Source organism: Gobius niger (assembly GCF_951799975.1).
Source record: "Gobius niger genome assembly, chromosome: 11".
NCBI classification, from domain to species: Eukaryota; Metazoa; Chordata; class Actinopteri; order Gobiiformes; family Gobiidae; genus Gobius; species Gobius niger.
In genome coordinates this window covers 14,736,114-14,756,549 of record NC_136862.1, presented here as the reverse complement: position 1 = coordinate 14,756,549, position 20,436 = coordinate 14,736,114, and the positions used below count along the sequence as shown (strand labels likewise).

General features: G+C 39.2%; 1 protein-coding gene across 2 annotated transcripts; it reads left to right on the top strand.

Moving 5' to 3' along the window:
- Positions 1 to 5,236: 5,236 nt before the first annotated feature.
- LOC306970252 (protocadherin alpha-C2-like) lies at positions 5,237 to 10,432 on the top strand. 2 transcript variants are annotated; one of them, XM_079566147.1, is made up of 3 exons: positions 5,237 to 7,839; positions 8,851 to 8,887; positions 10,084 to 10,432. In XM_079566147.1, exons 1-2 carry the CDS (start codon positions 5,407 to 5,409, stop codon positions 8,860 to 8,862), a joined length of 2,445 nt encoding a protein of 814 aa, XP_079422273.1. In that variant the 5' UTR covers positions 5,237 to 5,406; the 3' UTR covers positions 8,863 to 8,887; positions 10,084 to 10,432. The 2 variants fall into 2 exon arrangements, with proteins under 2 accessions (XP_079422273.1, XP_079422272.1); XM_079566146.1 differs by lacking the exon at positions 8,851 to 8,887.
- The last annotated feature ends 10,004 nt before the right edge of the window (positions 10,433 to 20,436 follow it).

Sequence of the window (20,436 nt, the reverse complement as noted above, 5' to 3'; positions counted from 1 at the left end):
TATGGATCAATGGCCATGTTTCTTTGCTAATTGGCAGCTTTGAAGGGGCGCACTTTAGATTTACAGCTCTCTGGTGATCTGGTTACCTAAAGTTCTTTGGTGATCCCCTTACAGATGGGGCAATGCCACAGATTCGCAGCTTCACTTCTGTCAGTCTAGTTGTGGCGCCAGGTGTAGGTTGCCACCACCAAGTGTAGAGTATTAATCGTGACTAGTAGAACTTTGAGAAGCTAGTCAAAATCATAAAGGGCCTCAAAGAGTAAGCTATTATTCCATTGTCTCACAGCTGTGCACCAGTATACAACAAATCATCACCAACATCACTAATGGTTAAATGACAATTTCCTTGTTCCACCCTCATCTGGCCCAGCATCTGGAAGACGATCTTCTTAACGACTAAACAGATGGTGGAGATTTGGTTCAAGACGGCTCAGACATATACCCAGTCATTTTGGGGTTGAAACAAAGTATTAACCCTGGCAAACAATTTGGCCTGACATTGGAGGGGCATTTTCCAATTTATCTGCAGCGATGGGATCAGGAGGTCATATTACCTCTAATCCCTGTGCTCAAATTCACAAGTGTAGCTCAGGCCCGGTCCCTGCGAGGAAGAAGAAGGAGGAGGAGGAGGAGGAGGAGGAGGGGGGAGCGAGTGTTATTGTTGTGGTGTGACTTACGGCTCACAGTGTCATTTAACCTTCACTCTTGACACTCAGAGGAGTAAACCCCCAGCTTTATGGCATGAATGCAGCTGCCCAGATAATCCGCAAGATCTGCGTCTTAGTCACTACAGGCCGGAGCCGGGCACTGGGTTAATCACAGCCCACTGACCCACTGAAGGAATAGAGTGTGCCACAATGTTTTAACTAAGGAAAAGGGTCAACGAGGTGTTGATGTCATGTCATGAGAGCCATAGAATAATACAGAGTTTGTGTGTGGCTTTTACTGCCAGGGGTGATTAGGTATCTGAAATGTCCTGACATGCCATGATTGGGAGGGAAATGTGCAGCTGAAACAGGAATATTTCTCACACTAACTCAATATTATATAAATACACCTCATCATATTGTCTTAGTCAATAGAGCTCTCAAAGTTATAGTTTAGTGTAATGTTTCTCAGTGATACATAAACAATTCATTTTAAATGTTGATGTTTATTTGATTTAGACGCAAATAGGCACAATTTCCATTTTCTCAGTGTAGGCTGTGTGGTGCACTGTGGTGAATTCCCAAACTCGAGAGTGTCACAGCCCTCTCATAGATCCAAATACCCCACAGGGCCCCCAATAAAAACAATTCACGCTATTAGTAATGGTTTTGTAATAGTTTTCCTAAAAAATTTACATATAAACGACAACTTCATGGTTAAATTGTATTATACTGTATGCATATAAATACATGCAAATATCAAACTTTCATTAGAGACTGTTTGTCAAGTCAAGCTGCCAAAATACTCTTCTTTACCATGATCCTCTCACATATCATATACTGTATCATAACACACACATGACACAACAATCAATCCCATGAGATCATTATATAAACAAGCTCTTAAAACATTGGATAAAAAAAAACCCTTTGATCACCATAATCAGGTTGTACAGAAATATAAGTTACTAAGTTAGGGACAATGTTATACAATTCAAAAACATGTTTAATGTACATAATCAAAACTGGCTCTGCTCCCCCTTCAGTGAGCGAGTATGTAAACTTCAGATCAAGTGCCAGAGTAACTAGAGGGGCAGTGAGGGAAAAACTGCATTTGGGCCGTCTTCTCTTATAAAGACTCCCAACAGTGGAACATAGTGCCTGAAGCATTTCGAGTGTCTCCCTCATTCTATTCATTTAAAAAGAATGCCAAAAAGTGGATAGTGGAGACACAGACTTGTGCGCACTACATGTCAAAAATATATACTTTGCTCATTGTATGTACTTCCCTATTGTGTTTTATAAATTGTTGCATGATTTTAATAACATCTGCCAAAGCGATTATCCATGAAAATGGTATTTTTCTGCAAACTCGTTATAACTTGTTTATGTGTATTCATGTGCACTCTGTCCCATTTCAAATAAATAAATAGAAATAAAAGTTTAATTTGAAACTCAATTAATTTTTATGTGACTGCAGTGTCTCCGAGGACCTGCAGGGAGCCCCGCTTTTGGAAACAACGGCTGTATGTCATGCAGTAAATAAGAAACATGTTGTTATTTATTGTTCTTGTGAGGAAATTCATTTGTCGTGCGTAAAAACATACACAAAGACAACAATCTTCAAATTTTGAATATATAGTATGCATTTTTTTGGTCTGGACAGAGGGAAGAGGGAACTTTTATATTTCCTCTGCTTTGTCCAGGGCTTGAGGTAAACAAATGTCCTGTTCAGAAGAATGCCTTGGATTTTATTTGTGATTATAACCATTTTTCAGAGCGACTTCAGTTAATGCCCAAGCACTCTCGACAAAAGCACTACGCAATATTTTCAACATTGTTTTGTCCACTAGGACACAACAATGTTGTCCAAGTGTCATAAAGGTTGACGGTATAAAAGATTGAGTAAAAGATTTCTTACCTAATGTGTTATACCTAATGCGTTGTTTTTACAACAACACATTATTGATGTATTGTTGTAAAAACAATACATCAATAATGTGTTAAAAAATATTTCTAACCATTGTCTTAAAGTGCTACAAGTATTACAGCTGTGTTTAAATTATTTTGCACACAAAAGAGAGGGAGTTTGTACGTGGTAGGCCTACCACTAGAGGGAGCAACAAAGGTTCCCTCTTGTTATTATTTCATTATTATTGATACACCATGATGTGGTCAAAAGTAACGGCCATCACCTTGAATTTATTTCTATCTGTCTTAAAAAATAGGGTTACCTGATAGTGTAAAACTCAAACATTACCCTGGCCTGGAAATTATGCACATAAGCACACAATGGGGGTCAGTGATGTGATGATTTATTCATTGTTGTTTCAATATTAGCATATTGTTAAATTAGGTCATAAACCCTGTCCCAGCTTCATTACTGTTCTGTTTATTGGCATCATCTGAGTCTTTAGCTTCAAAGCTTAATTAGCTTTGTCCATCTGATGTACCATTAATATATGTGTTGTTTTTTGTAGAATCAATTAACACCGGAGTCAATATATTCTATTTTATATCAGGTTTCTCTTGTTGTCTTTCAAATCCAGGACCCAATGGGGCCTACTTATGTGTGTTGATGGAAGTGAGCCACATGTTCAATCCCAGTGGATGCAGAGGATGCTGACTACAAAGGCAATTGAAGACAGCCCATGGTGGAGGAGACATGCCAAGACTGTGAGTCCAAGGCCCTTAAGAAGAAACAAGTGCCCAGATGCTGAGGGGGGGAAGAAGATTTGGGACAGTGGGACACACAATGCATTAATATTTCAAAGTTTTTCAAAGGCAAGAAATGACAGTAACAATATTTTTTTAATCACTCCAACTTCACCAACCAAACAGCATTAGAACTGTTATACAGACCACTCAACAATTTGCAAAAAATAATTCATGCATTTTTTTCTGACGATCTTGAGATTTGCTAGAAGCATTTGAGAAAATAACAGAAGAATTAGAAAATAAATAAAAACTAATCGCAAGCTCAATAAACAAATAAAGTGTGCATTTACTTATTGGTCTTTTGCTAAGGTTAATATTTGTTAGATTTGCTTTGCATCCATATCAGTCATCATTTTGTATTTTAATTTATGGAAGACAAGACAGCAAATCTAACACTGGAAGAGCGGGTCACCCAATAACAAAACAGTCTTGTCCACGGGTGCTCTTCAAGGATAGGGCCGGAGGAATTCATAAAAACCTTGGATGCCATTTTTTGACTGCTTAAACACAAGGTACACAGCATGTCGCTCTTCAGTGTTTGTCTTGTGTCCATGGGCAAGACACTTCAGCCACCGCCTGTGTGAATGTCTTGTGTGAGTGGGTGGTGGTGGTCGTCGTCGTACCTTACCACCACCAAGTGTAGAGTGAATGAATAATGACAGTGACACGGGTTTGTGAAGCGTAATACAATTGTAAGCCATTAACAATCACATTCATAGGTCTAAAGTTAAACTAGCATGTTTTATCCGTAATAAAACATTATGGGCATAGGATGCAATCTGCAAAGGCTACTGCACAAACACATAACCCCTACTATTATTACTGTTCATTATAATGATGATGTCGTTGATGATGCTGTTGATGAAGATTAATTTAGGCTTTATAATTCAGGACAAGTCATGTATTTTCATTTCTCATGTCTTAGAGCAGATCAAATGAAAACTACAATGCAATACCATGATCTAACCTTACATGCAGCACTTGCATTATCATTGAAGACGTTACATATGATGTAATACTGTAAAAGACCACTGGATGGAGCCAGTGGAAAAGGCTTGAGAGGACTATCCCCTCCTCAGAATCGCTACATCATTTAAACTTCCAACAAAAGAATTACTGTGGCCAGGATTGAAACAAAAATAATGTGCATTAATCCATAACTTAACAGATAAACACTAGTATCGTCAAATTCAAATGTTTGTAATCACACTGCTGTAAGCTACGACCATCACTATTCAGACATATATAGAAAATATTATTCAGTCAGGACAAGGGGAATAGAGAAAGAGAATGAACAACACATATTTCAGTTCATTTGTAGGCATGTGACTTTACCAACAGACCAACACCCAAATAAATGACTTTAACAGTGACCGGGATGAAAACAAGGTTAAGACACTATAAAAGTATACAGTTACAGTGGGCCTAAATGATCTGTCAATTCAGGAACATGTAACCCCTGGAGACTATCCTCTTCAAAATATATATTTTTATTTGCACAACATAACCATGGTATACATCCTATTGCCCAAAACAAAGACATACATTAAAATACTAGGAACTCAGAGAAACTCTTGTTGTTTCACAAATAAGTAGTAGTCCATAAGAATTGAATTGATCAAAATATTAAAAATGAATAAGAATTGCAATCACAAAATGAATAACTATAATGGCTGAAACAATAAAAAAAAATCATAATCAAAATCATAATAAATTCATTTGTTGAATATTATTTTTTATCATAGACACAATGTTCCGAATAAAAATAGACCATAATATCGATATCTAAACAGTGAACAAACACTCATGGCCTCAGTTGTAACTCGGGGCTTTGTTCAGCGTGCCGCCCATCAGCCGTGTAGAGTCCGCCTCCGCCCCTGCTGTGGAGCCGTGCACTTCCAGCGGTAGTGCGCGCTGTGTATGGCCTGCTGCAGCTCCAGCTCCGAGGCGTGGGGGCGATGACACCGGCGCTGTCCTACATGCACACGGTTTGATCTCCGCGAGTTCTTCATTGAGAACAATCTTGCAACAAAACGTTACAATGGAGCTTCCAAATGCACCTTTACGCGCACGCTGGATGGCGACTGCTTTCACGCTTATTGCACTATGGGGATGTGCGCTCTCCATCACTCGCTACTCCATACCGGAGGAAATGGAAGAGGGATCCTTTGTTGCAAATCTGGCCACGGATCTGGGTTTGGACGTCCGCACATTGACGCAACGCCAGGCAAAGCTCGATTTTGTGAACAGTAAAAATTACCTTAACATCAAAAAGGACACGGGTGAGTTGGTTATACGTGAGAAAATAGACCGGGAAAGCATATGCACCAGTAAAACCACGTCGTGTTTCCTAAAAATGGATGTCATTCTAGAGAATCCGATTCGTATTTTTAACATTGAGCTCGAGATAATGGACATTAATGACAATGAGCCAGTGTTTCGTAGAAAGACAATGCATTTGGACATTTCGGAAGCTACCCCTCCCGGAGAGAGATTTTCATTGACAAATGCTGTAGATGCAGATGTGGGCGCCAATTCAGTCAAGACTTACTATCTGAGTGAGAGCAAATTTTTTAACATTGACATTCAAACTGGAAGTGATGGGTCAAAATATGTAGATCTGGTGCTAAATGGGAATCTAGACAGAGAGCAGCAGTCAGCTCATAATCTGATTTTAACGGCAGTGGATGGAGGGGTACCTCCCCGCTCCGGCACAGCGAGCATCATTATCAGTGTCCAGGATATCAATGACAACGCCCCCCTCTTCACTCAGCCGGTATACACAGTCAATGTTTCGGAGAACGCAGCTGTGGGTACTGTAGTCATGGTGTTAAATGCGACAGACTTAGACGAGGGCACTAACGCCGAGCTGCTATACTCGTACACACTGTACACCTCAGAGAAAACCCAAGAGATCTTCACGCTGGATCAGCACACGGGTGAGATCAAGGTGAAAAGCATCATAGACTATGAGGAAAGTCAAAGTTTTGAGATGCACATCCAGGCGCAAGACAGGGGCACCAATCCGCTGTCAGGACACTGCAAAGTCATGGTTTATGTCAATGATCTCAATGACAACTATCCTGAAGTCACCATCAAATCTGTGAAGAACGCAGTCAGTGAAGACACCCCCATTGGCACTCTCATAGCAGTTGTGACTGTGAGAGATCAGGATTCTGGAGACAATGGTGTGGTTGACCTAACTTTGAGCCGGCAAGACACATTACCTTTGCTCCTTAATAAAACCTCTGAGGGATTTTATGAACTAATAGTTTCTAAACCTTTGGACAGAGAGATTATCAGCAAATATGAACTCATACTAATGGTGTCAGACAAAGGCAACCCACCCTTATCTGAAAACGAAACAATCATTTTAGACATTCTAGATGTAAATGACAACGCGCCCATGTTCCCTCAGCCTTTTTATACCATTCACGTAGTGGAGAATAATGTACCAGGGGCTCTATTGACATCTCTCAGCGCTCATGACCCAGATCTGAACGAAAACCAATATCTCGTCTACTTTATAATGGAGAAAGAGATTGTCAACACGTCCATGTCAATGCTTTTTTCCATCAATCCAGAAAACGGAGATCTTTACGCATTAAAGACCTTCGACTATGAGAGAGAAAGAGACTTCTTGTTCCACATTGAGGCAAGGGATTCCGGTGTTCCTCCACTTAGTAGTAACGTCACGGTCCATATCATCATACAGGACCAAAATGACAACACCCCTATCATCGTTTCCCCATGGAGAGCGCAAGGATCTGTTGTGGAAGAAGTTATTCCACGGTCAACAGACAAGGGGCATCTAGTGGCTAAAGTCATTGCCATTGATGCTGACTCAGAGCAGAATTCAAGAGTGACCTACCAACTTTTACAAATCACTGATGCGTCTCTGTTCAGCTTGGACCAGTACAATGGAGAGATTCGCACTATGAGAATGTTCAGTTATAGAGACCCAAGACAACAAAGGCTAGTGATCGTCGCCAAGGACAACGGGGATCCCGCCTTGTCCGCCACCGTGACCATCAAGATATCAACAGTGGAAAACGTAATGTCATTTTCGGAAACTACCGAGCTGCCAATTGAGTATGACATGTTCACAGACTTGAACTTGTACCTGGTGATTGGACTTGGAGCTGTGTCATTCCTTTTATTGATAACTATATTAGTCATTATCGTCTTGAAGTGTCAAAAACCAAAGCCCAAAGCTATTAAGATCCCACCAAATGCCAACAGAAACAGTGTGATAAGTAGAAACAGCATGATCAGCCAGAGAAGCTCGACCATCGCAGATTCGACTCTGATCTCCAGCGATGCCTACTGGTACAGCTTGTTCCTGGCCGAGACGAGGAAAGGGAAAGTGGTGGTGAGGCAGCCGATCATCCCCAAAGGAGGCTACTTTGTGTCCAGTATACCCAGAAGCATAGGCCCAAGTGAGACTGGAGACTCCAGAGCATCCACACTGGAGGTCTGTATGCCAACCTTTATGTTTTCTGTCTTGAACTGAACAACAAAGAAGCCACAATCAGTAACTTGAGCAAATGCACTATGTTATCAATGTAAATAAGATGATTGCAATCAACAAAATGTGTTGGGTTGTACAAAGCTGTGCATACAACGCAAAACAATGGCAAAAACTGCTGTGATTACAATTCATTTTCTTGCTTCTTTTTTAGACCATTTTAATTTTTATAACTGAACACTCCAGTATTTATAAACCACTGGTTTATTGTGCTATAGAGTATGTGCTCCATGATAACGTCAGGTAAATCTGCACAAATAAAGCACAATGTATCCTGCATATAGAGTGTTCAATATGTGACATGAAACAAAAAATGACCTTTCTTTGCTACAATATTTTACAATGATATTATATGCTGGTCAAGATTTACTACTACTGTATTAGCATATCTTCAAGTGTAGTAAGAAAATCATGCAAATGAAGCTGAAGAATGAGGTCAGTGTGTCATAGTGGATGATGTTACAAACATAATTGGCTTCTACTACACTCAGTGGATAATCATAACCAAGAGCTATCTGAAAAATGTTGAATGTAGTTAAAAAAAAAAATCACCAAATGACACCTGCACCACCGCTCTGCGCCTGTCTGTAGGTACTGCAGATGCACAGTGAGTACACAGCCATCCTCCAGTGGGTGTGAGAGGCGCCGTACTTCAAAGCATCGCAGCCTGCAGAGCTTTGAATCAAGGACAAAAGATGTTGCCATACAGAAGATAAACCATGCAATCTTGAGCAGTGCTTCCTCACATATGAGTCTGTATAAGAAAATAGAGCAGCTGAGTATTCCAGCAGATGTTGTTTGTTTATTACAGCTGGACCTGCAAACAAAACTCAACCAAGTGTTCCACTGAAAGATTAAACAATCTAAATATGCATGAGGACGCCTGTGTGTGTGTGTACATGTGGCTTTTGTCATTCAATTGTTCAACTCAATTTGTCTCTTCTTTCTGTTCTGAAGTACTCAAAATGAAAGGAAGTCCACCCGACAACTGGAGGTATGCTGGTTGCTAACTACATTTGGTAGAGCCACTATAATTTCCTTTTCTATCCTTCTGTATTTGGTACTCCTTTTGGCTTCGTTTATAATTATCAGAAAATTTGGCCATTTTATTTTTAAGTCAGAGTATTACAATATCTGTTCTGGTTGCACTAAAATGTCAATTGGCCACAGTGTTTGAAGGGAGAAAACCTTTCAGCTTAGAGATTAGAATGGGAATTGGCTGCCAGTCTGATTTGTGTGGCGCACATCTGGTTTGCTTGGCCTGGATTCAGGACAAAGTGATGGCACTGATAGAAAAAAAAGATTATGGAATGATTCTTTTGGAAATAGGTTCTCAGGGTGCACTGCACCTGCGAGCAAAACAACATATCATGGTTCATTAATCACTGAATTGAACACCATGATAGATTTGTGTGTAGCCATCATATAAAGTCGCTACTGAAGCCTGTCTGCAGGGACTCTATTGTCCCACCAAATGCCTGTTTGTGCATGCTTTGCCTACAATAGCTCAGATTTTGAGTGGATTGTATGATGTACTATAAAACATGTGTATGGAGAAGGAAACAGAAATACAGTAAAAAGATGTTTCATTCATGCAGTGACAAATAAATCACGTCCGTGATTTAACTTTACATTCTATGAATGATTTGAGTTACAGTATGGTCACATTCTGGTCAATCAAACAGTAGTAACCAATTCTGCATAATAAACATTGATCAAAATCTAAATCTTTTTAAATAATTGAGAAATATGTAATTGAATTGTACAGGTGCATATCACAAAAACCTGGTAATCCAAAAAGATATCAACTTGTCCTACCTTTCATTGTATATGTTCCGTTATATCCGGATGCAGTTTATTACTTCTCTCTCCTTCCTCATAACAAGACTAAGACATAACACAAAATTGTCTAAAAATGTACTTACTCAACAGACCCACTCAAAAGTCTGAGCTACACATTAAATACTTAATCCCTCTAATTTCAATATTAATTTCTGTGTGTAGTAGCTGTCTAAGTTTATCCCCAGCTCCCCTAAATTTCTCCAAATGTTTGTCCTAAAATGCTTGGATTGCACTAACAGTGGCAGTAACCAGTCAGGATCCAGTGTTGCATGAGTGAGGACTTTCTGTGAGTTTGGAGGGGATTATCTGTCCTATTTTAGACTGATTATACGTTGTTTCTTTGCGCAGGGCCCCAGAAGAGAACTGCCATGATATAATCACCTCTTCACTGGTGACTCACACTGAAGACGCACCACAGCTGCCCACCAACTCTCTTCTGTTCCCTGCATCGACTACAATCCAACCCTCTCTTCTCAGATTTAGCATGAATCTGCATGGCTCTACAATATTCAGGCATTAAGTCGTGTATTGCAGAAATCCTGGACATTCCAAAAGTGGCCTCATGCTGTCATTCCTTAAACTGAAGGGCATTGCCTTCTCTCCAGCTTTACATGCAAGGTGTGTCCAGAATATGATTTAGGTTAAAATCGTCTCCTTCCCTCTTAGTGAGCACCTTGTGACTGCACAGGCAGCTCTTCAGGGCATTAGGAAGTTCCTGGCCTCTTGAGAGAAAGCATTTCATGACTGTATCCTGTATTGTGCAGGTCAAGTGTTTATAAGCTAATGCAGCAGTATAATGTTTATATGTGTTGGCAAACCTATCCCACAAGACAGTGCTGCCCCCACATGTTGGACTGGGACTGTGTCACACAAATCTACAGGAAACAAATACTGTGTTATTTTGTACTGTGTCACACAAAGAATTGCAGTTTTGGGTATCGATTTATATTAGTGTTCGTTAAGTATTAGTAATCTGGTTAGGGTTGCGGGTTCAATTTAAAGGAACTATACAGAGTTTAAAAATGTTTAAATTATGTATTTTCCTCCCCCTACATGTTCCAGCCATGTCCTAATGTGTAGAATGAGCTCAGACCTCTTCACCACAACTGCTGCTAAAATCCTGCACTGTCACTCAAAAAGCTGTTGGTCCGAAGTGCCAACATGCACGAGCTTAATATAGAAGCTGCAGTTACGCATAAGACCTGTGGTGGCAGCAGTGAGTATAAAAATGACCAACTTGTATCTAGCCCCTTTAAGGTGAGGATGAGGGTAGTTTGTAATAGCATAATGAGCAGCTTAACGTCTTAACAAGCATATTATTAATGGCCGACTAGTGTCCTTATAGATAATAGCATGATAAGGAGCTCATGATTATCCATACTAGCACATTATTCATGACCTATTCATCACTAATGTTTATTATATATATTAACCTTATTAATACTTAGCGAGCGCCCCTTACCCAGTTTTGGACATCAAAATAACCACAATAAAACAGCCTTTTTGCGTATCCAGAGTGCCTCGGCTCCCCCTGTTTCTCCTCCTAATACAAGTTACCAGGCCCAGGAGCCTGAAGAGCACCCAGTTTGTATAGTTCACGCGCTATCTCACTAGCATTTACTTTGCTACTGTGGCCTGCCTCTTCTCCTTCCATCAAAATAACCTTTTGGAGTACGCCCATAACGCACAGGCTTTGACCACACACACAAAGATAGTCAGACATGAAGTAGCTGTAAGTGCAATAGGCAGCTTGAATCATCAGAAGGTGCCTACTTTGAGGGAAATAACATGTTCATTTGTATAAAGAGGAAAAAAAGGTGAATTCTCTGGACACACCTTGCATACATTAGTATTAGAAATCCCTCATTGCTAAGGTCCCGCATATGTAACAACATGAATCAGGGTGAAAATCTCCATTAAACTGTAGCTGGTAATAGTGCTTAGACATTAGTGATATTGATTTAACATCTTTTTTATACAGAACATTTTCACTGCATTTTAAGTCTTAAGGCTCATAGTGTTACTGGTAAGAAAAAAACAAGTGGTTCAGTTTCCATCACCATTCTTAAATAGTGACTTTTCAAGTGTCTTGTTTGATTTAGTTGATTGTAAAGAAAAGAAACTGAGGTGACTGAAAGAAACGCACACCCTTAAGAACATCAGGTGCATAATTTATTTAGAGATATTAGCTTTATGCCTGGCTCCATTAGGCAGAGCAGACCGCAATAATTATACTTGTTAAGAACAGTTTTATTCAAAAATAGTATAAAGATGTATTTTGAAAAGAAGAAAAAAATCTAATTCTCTTTGCATCATGTTACAATATGGGTTTATAAACTTCACAAAGCTAGAAAAAAAAACAGATTTGTTTTCAACCGCCAAGTGTTACACGTTAAACTAACAAAAAGCAAAACAAAGCTATTTAATCCGTTACTCAAAAAAGCGCACTAAACTTTTGTAATACAATTTTTATCATGGTACGATAAGGTCCAGACATAAAGTGTTGTTATTAATGACTGTTTTTATAAATATTTTATGTATCAGATTTTATGCTGCTTTTGTGAGCTTCTTCAAGGGCATTTTTTTGTTGCGTATTTGTAGTTTGGTGATGTTTTTGACAGTGTTAATATTACTCTAAGTACTTTTCTTTACCTTTGTTGACCTCAAGAGTAGCGCCTATATTGCACTACAGTTAAAGGCCAGATTTGTGTTTATTGAGAAAAAATAAATAAACAAGGAGCTTATTATATAAAAATAAAACTTATGCAGTAGGAATTGTGGACAGAGGCATACAAGAAGGTGATGTAATGACGACTTTAAATACTGGAATAGATATAATACAAACAAAACTAGATAAAGTCAAACAAAGTAGATAAAGCGTTCTCAGTGTGGGGTGAAAGGAGGCCAGATCAGCTCTCTGGGAAATCCAAAAAGCTCCTCCCCGAACAAGTTTGTAAAGTCAATGGGCCCACTGCCGGGAAAACATCTTGACCCCATCAGCTAACAAACATGTTCTTGTTCTGCAGGGCTCCCTTGTGAGGAATGGTTTGTCATTGTTTTGATGTTTCCAAATCCCAAACAATCTTGGGAACATTATCTGGCCCCCTTCACATACACATAAAGCATACAGAGTGAACTTTGGGTAATTAACAATCAGGGAAGACAGAAAACTATTAAAACTACATCCTTTTCTCTCTTTTTTTTCTTGTTTTAGCAATGCTGTGTTTGGTAAGTGACCTCGCAGTACCTCTGTCCACTATTTTGCTATTAGCTTTGATTACAAATAAGGTGCTAAACAGCAAAAACCCCAGCAGTGTTACATAAACAAAATGTATTAGAGACCAGGCCAAAGCAGGCAGCTGCACTCTCGAACAGAATGCACTGATTGGTCTGTAAATGTGATCTGAGCTGCCAGTGTTATTATTCTGCAGTGGTGCTGAGTGGATGTATCAGGCTACTGAGTCAGTGAAACCTAAGCTCCAGTTTCCTGGTGAGGCTCTGACACCAGTCCAGTGCAGCGCCTGTCAGACCGGAGGATGTCACTTAATCAGGAAAACACTTGTCGCGGGGTACAATAGTGTGCAATCAAGACTGGTGTGAAAAGAATTGCACATGCGATGAGCTCCTTGTGTGCCTTCTGCATTGTTAACTTCAGATGAATGAAATTACTGACAGTTCAGTGCTGTGCAAATGTTTAAGACAGGCTTTATGATAACTTCAGGGGTTCAGTGCCCTTTTATTTGACCCACAAAACGCTGTATGTCACCCACGCTAAAGCGAAATACACTTTTACTCAAACCTTTGCACAGTACTGGTGTATTTCCCAGTTACAGTTATCCCTGTATTAAAACAAAAGGAGCTCAGCCTTGTTGTTTGTGTTGAGAATTAGAACCGGTAGATGCATTTATTGTACATTTAACTGCTTTCTACTTTGTGTTTTTATACTGTTTTTGATATCTCTGTATTCACTGTGACTGAATGGCACAGGAAAGTGCTTCTAGATCTATATATATATTCTCATGTGTGTTCATTTTATGTTCTAATTTATTTAGATTGTAAGAATCAAACTCATGCCACTTTTAGCAGATTAGAAGTTTTGGGGAGAGAATGGCCTTGCTTTCTTTTTTCAGTTGATTGTATGTTTTGATGTTTCTGATTTGGCGTAAAGCGTTCTGCCTGATCATGCTAGTTTGATTAAAGCTTTTTAATCTGGCTTTTACGTGTTATGAGAATTTGATCAAAAGTGTCTCTCTCGCTCGCTCTCTCTGCGAAATTTCCGGCGCATAAACACATATTGACCCAGTTCCCTTCTTAATTCTTGGAAATTGAAAAGCAAAAATAAAGGCCTCGCTTGCAGTTCACAAAATAATAGCTTTGTCAGGATTAGCAAAAGCCTCATGCTAAATTGCATAGTCTGCTTTTCTGCCATAATCACACAGGCCTACAGTTTTCTGCGCAGCAGCAGTGAACGTGGGCAAATTACAAACTTTTTACATAATTAAAACAATATTGTAAATTATAAAGCACCGGCAAATTTAACATCAGTTTTTCAGCCTCTATTATTTATGCTACAACAACTACTGCTAATGCTATCATCCAATTTGATCAAATTTGAATCACAACACTTGAAGTTGTGTTCGTTGATCTTCTAAACAGGGAAGGACCATTGCATTAAACCAATCATTACGATGAGAGGCAGCACTGAAGGAAAACTACATTGCACACACTTACATGTATTTATTTATTTGTTCATGTCAGGTTTTTACGTCAGTGCATTACTTAGCACTTTTTACAAGGCTACTCCTACACCTGCAACCACAACTGCATTTGTTTGTCCTAACTAACACTGCTTCATATTTGCCGACATTTAAAGAATATCCTCAGTTGAAAAATTGCACATACAAGAAAGGTATACTCCTTAGCTTGCAAGATATTCCTGAATTGCTGGTACCGCTGCACAGGCACGTCACAGCGCCCAAAGGTGCGCGGTGCACAAAGGAGTATAAGTAGGTCGACATAAGAAACAGTGCACCTGTGGCTATAGATTGTGTGTGCTGAGTACGCCCGTTATCTATGCCATCCATTCCCTTCTCCAGGCTCTGCAGGCGTTTATAATGGGTCCTGTCTGTGGTGCTGAAACCCAGCTGCATTAAACCAGGCCACAGGGATCCGCAAGGGGCAGTGCAAGGAATGATTTCATTAGACGGATCAAGATTAGATCATGCTTGGGAAAGGTTTTGCTACAAATGGTGAGCTAAAAGTTAAAGAGGGCGTGAGTCTTACTGTATCACATTTGTGTGTCTAAATTTGCTTCAAGATGCAGTTTAACCCCTTAACCCCCACCTGAACTGGGCACATTTTCTCCTGTTTGACATTACCCACATCTAAAGCTTCTTGGAAAAAAAGTGACAAAAAGCAACAAAAAACACAATAAAAAAGCGCCAAATTAGAGGCAAAAACTCAACACTTTAAAAAGTGAGCAAAATGCAGCAACAATTCAGCAAAAATGTTGCCATCAGTTTTGTAGGTCTTAGCTTTCAAATGAGGCGTCACATTGGCCTTTAGGCATCGAGAAGCTTTTAGATTTGGGTAAAGCTGAACTGGAGAAAATGCGCTTGGATTAAAGTGGGGGCAAGAGGTGAAGGCTTGTCATGTTATACATTAATGTTATGCAATGTTTCTTAAATAGATTTTGTGGTGGACGGCAAGACTGCAGAGACAGCAACAGTATACTCTTTCAATAGAATAATTAAAGTCAGGGTGGTTCTCAAACCTTTCACATCAGACAACACCTCATACAATAGTTGACCTTCCAAGTGCCACGAGGCCGAGGCCAAGACAAAAAGACAAGTACTGCAAATGTATTAATAAAGAAACAATGCAATGAGATCCAGATATCTAAAATTGCAGGTGACCATGAGTCCCACCTGAAGAAGCTCAAACACTGGCAGTGGTATATTCATTCATTTATTAATTCATTCAATCTTTATTAAGGGCACAAGTGCGGACACATGATCCAAATACTGCAAATGATTACAGCAACAAAACAATAGGTACCAGCAATACTCTAGCTGCCACTCACATGAAGACATGAGCGCCAATGATTCATATTTTTGAGGTGAATCTCATTGAGCTGATCTCAGGACACGCCAGAGTCCGTATAATGGCCTTCTGAGAGTTGCTCAGTCTACACATAAATTTAAAACAACAATGACGAAGTGCAGCAAGACAAGAGCGTACTCCATAGTTAGCAAACATCTGACTGGCACTACAGTGTCTAGGCATCTTTAACAGCAGCCTCATAGAGTCATGATATGCAACTGCGAGCCTCTGCAAGCTGGAATTTTAAAAATGTTGCCACAGCTGTGCAGTGTACAGAGGAGAACTAAAAGCTTTAAACAAATTAATCTGGACATCAACAGAACACATAAGAAACTTCCAGACTAAAATGTTTGATTGTCCATACAGTTTACACACCTGCCTGTGCATGTCCCTGTCATCAGTAAGGTCACTACAGATAGTAGTACTTCATCTCATTTGTGACCTTAAGAACACTGTCACACAGGGTGAACTCAGGGAATGTTAGAGACTTATCATCCTTGGTTCTCACCATCATTACATAGCTCTTCATAGCATTATATTTACTATCATTATCAAAGCTGTATTGTGAACAGATATTCAGGAGATGATGACGTAATGCACTGTACAGACAGAATACAACCAGGTCATCTGCATACATGAGGCGATTAATGACAGAACCTCCTGCGACACATCCAGTCTTACAATTGTTGAGCAGAAAGATCATCCTTGTAAATATTGAAGAGCAGTGGGGAGAACAGTGAAACACTGAATTAAGTCATTCAGTTTCTCTTGACTATTAACTACAACGTGCTAAAATGCTCCTTTTGGAATTTATTATTCTCACAATAGAGGGATATCTGCAAACAACCCTTCAAGAAGGCCCCATCGGTCCATACCAGCGCGCACAAAAATATTGCTTCCTCAAGCCATTACTGACCTTTCGTGCAAATGTCACCAAAATTCACCAATAACATTTCGAGGTAACAAAAATCATACCCCATGGGGAAAATAAAGAATTACTTTATGTGGATCAGACTCATTTCACATATAGCTGAAAAATACTGCCATGTTATTGTTGACTTTAATGCTGATCTTTAAATTACTAGTAAAAGTAATGGTGGTGGTGGTCGTGTAATTGTGGTAATGACAGTAATGCCTGCTTTGGTCTGGGCTTTCAGGACAGAAATTTGATCCTCCATCCTTATTGGACAAACCATATGCTACTCTGGACTCCATAATGAAATAGGGGGGTTTAGAGTCAGTGGGTTCAGAGCACTCATATGTAGCAGCAGCTTAGCACTAAGAAGTCAGCCTCCCCTCTCCACAGAGCTTAAGCTGTACATTGTCTGTATAATGTGAGGTTTGTACATTTCATCATAAATCATGTGGAAATCCCTCTTCTCCCCCCAGTCAGATAACTGCTGGGTTTGCACACAGAGTTTGAGTGAAGGAGCAGTGCATACGGCGTATTGATCCAAGTGTCTCCTTCTGCCCCTATTACCCAACACAAAATGGACCAATTAGGCTTTAATTATGGCATTAATTTCACAATTTTAAAACACCTTTTCTTAACATGCATACTAATCTTCAATTTTTAACTTTTAAAACAATTTGTTAGAGCACCTCTACATCCTGGAAGAGAATAAAATTATGTAACAGATTTGGCCGCTTATCTTTGGTTTCTCAAATATTGACCACATTTCTCCACAAGTCTCAGCACAAAGCTATTGATGTCAGATACAGGAGGACATTGTAGCGCATGAATATTGAGTAGTTCGTATTTACTGTGACTTCATGACAATCATTAGGCACCTTCACAGGTCAAAGGTTGAACGTTAAGCAGTAAATAAATCATGTAAAGTGCCTGATTGACTTGCACTATCATGGGAGGACTAGACATGGATGTAAATATCATCTCCATCAGTCAGAACTACTTGTACTTTGTAGTCTAAATATGTCCGTACACAAATGCATGTTGTTTTTCGGTATTAACAAGTGGATTCATGAATAAGACGCGGGAGACCTTGAGCTTGCTGACCCAGTGCTTTTGCTGCTGACAGAGATGGAACACCAGTGGAGGCAGATTGCAGTAAGTGCACGAAGATTTATGCCGGTCTTGAGTGACGCCCATGGCAGGTTTTCCTGTGAGCAGCTGACCTTGCCATGGGGTCAGTGCTGCACCAATTTAAGATGTGCACTGGTATTCTTTTTAGATGACTGCACTTGAGCTCAAGTCAAAAGCTCATTATATCCATTTTGGAAATAGGTCTATGACATTGCTGCCACTCTCTTAATTTGCTCGGATAGTACTTGCATATAAATGTGAAAATATGTTGCTATAAAAATGCCCTGTTTGCAGTGGCTTTGAATAGAATAGCTATAGATAGAATAGAATAGCTTCAATAGCAATTCAAAAAAAATTGGTGTTGCCATGGAAACAGTGTTATAGTTTTATGTAACAGACAAAAATAAATAAAAGCAGTAAACAATTGATCGTTCTAAAAGGAATCTATTAGTATTAGCCTCAGGTCAGTGTAAAAGTTTGTGTCTGTCCAAAACCTTTGTAAATAGACGAGGCACAAAGATGCAGATCTTACATTTATGCCATAATAATATGAGGAAGCTCCTCAGACAGGAAATGAAATGTTGCTGCTTCTTTTAAATGTAAGCCCAGTTGTTCTTCTATGTTTATTAACTTAGTTAAGTTAGATGTTTGTCATAACAAGATGAAAGTCACCACATGGCAGGAGGTGGATGATTTGATCATCACCTCTTAAACATAATCATTTCTGTTATCACTATTTAGCTCTTGAGGTTTATGTGAGTAACTGATGATAATTGCTACATTAAAAACCTTTAGTAAATTGTAGACTGTATTTGATGGACCTGATAGAAAATGCTCAAGGGCCATTCCAAAAAAGAATGAAGAAAATATTTGAGCACACATTTTCAGTAATTGAAACCTCAAACCCTTGTGGTGCTATCTTTTAAAATGCTCAAATATTGTCTAAACATACGTGTTTTATAGATCTTGATATTGTTTTTATTGTTTTCTATTGTGATTGACACATTTAAGGTTAAACATTTTGTTTTCCCAGCATGTCACTCTTTATTAAAATCTTTTTTTGCGGTTTACTCTTGATTCTAAATTAATTTTACAGCATAAACATGGCTAAAAAAGTTCTCTGGATGTTTATCATTATTATTTTATTACCTTTATCTATAATTTACAGGTAGTATTTTTAGGCTTTGAATAAGTTGCCCTTTCTATGAACGCAGTCCCAGATGTCTGTGTCGTGTTTTGCAGAAGAGACCATCATCATGGCGCTCCTCCACTGGACTCATTCAGCCAGTAATCTATTCTGCTCCCGGCCACGAGTCGAGGACGGCCATGCCCTGCCAGCTGTTGTGACCGACTTTACTTGTCTGTTTTGGACTCACTCCCCACACTGCATCCAACACAAAATATCTAATCACCCCTTCTAGGCCAGTCATTGTGTCGCAAAACAAACTTGGTGTCCTCGTCTATTCGGAGCGCAAGTGCTTAATTTCACATCTCAGGCTTCTAACTCATCATCTCTCATTACTGTGATCTCAGGGCTTTAGCCCAAAGTTTACAGATGACAGCCATTGCTAGTGACTGACCTAAAAAAATATCTCAGCTTTGAGAATTTACAAATATTTCTTTCTAAAATGTTAAATTGTTGCTTTCTAACAAATGCAATCATGACTTTTTAATCATTTTTTGGCTGACGCTGAAATGTTATGATTTTCAATTAGCAAAAATATCCTGTGGATTATACAGTACTGTATAATTCAAAACGCTGAATGCATCATTACTTTGAATGCAATGGTCATTGTGGTTCACATCGCTCTCATGCCCCTTTCACTATGCGGTAAGCAGCCACTTACGGTTGTTTTAAAGACCACAGAGAGAGAAGTTATGCACAAAAACAAACAATTAGGACAAGAGCAAGAGCTAGAATACAGGCAAACATCACTAATGACAAACTAAGTCACTCTCCAGACACTGTTGGACAATGAAACGGAAGTAAGTAAGTCAGTTGAAAAGTGTTATTTACAGAGTGCTCTTCACAGATAAAATCACAGCTATACAAACATTATAATACTTTGTACAAACATATATGATGAAACAGCATATGCCTCATCAATTACAAGCAACAGGAACAGTAGATTGCAAGTCATATGCAAAATGAAAAGTGCTATATAAATCAATTTGTTCACCATGTAAAGTGTAAACACAAAAGCATGAGCTTCATCCAGGGAGAAGAGGGTTATTTCTGGGGTGCTGTATAATGTATTATGTATAATGTTGTGGTTGGCATTACAGTACATGCAAAGTGATGTGACGGCATCAGAAATCAACTAGTGAGTGGCACATACATTTTCTAATTAGCTTTAGTTTTGTTTTTGCCCTTGTGCACTATTAAACATTTTAAACTGACTCGTCATGTTAGTAAATAAATCACTAACCAAACTGTGAAAACTGATTTCTCAAAATAGATCTCCTGCTGTCTAGTCATGATGTCTCAACACCAATCACCTCACACTCCTAGTTTGCTCTGGGGCAGTGGAGTCTATCTGTGCATGTGTCTGTTC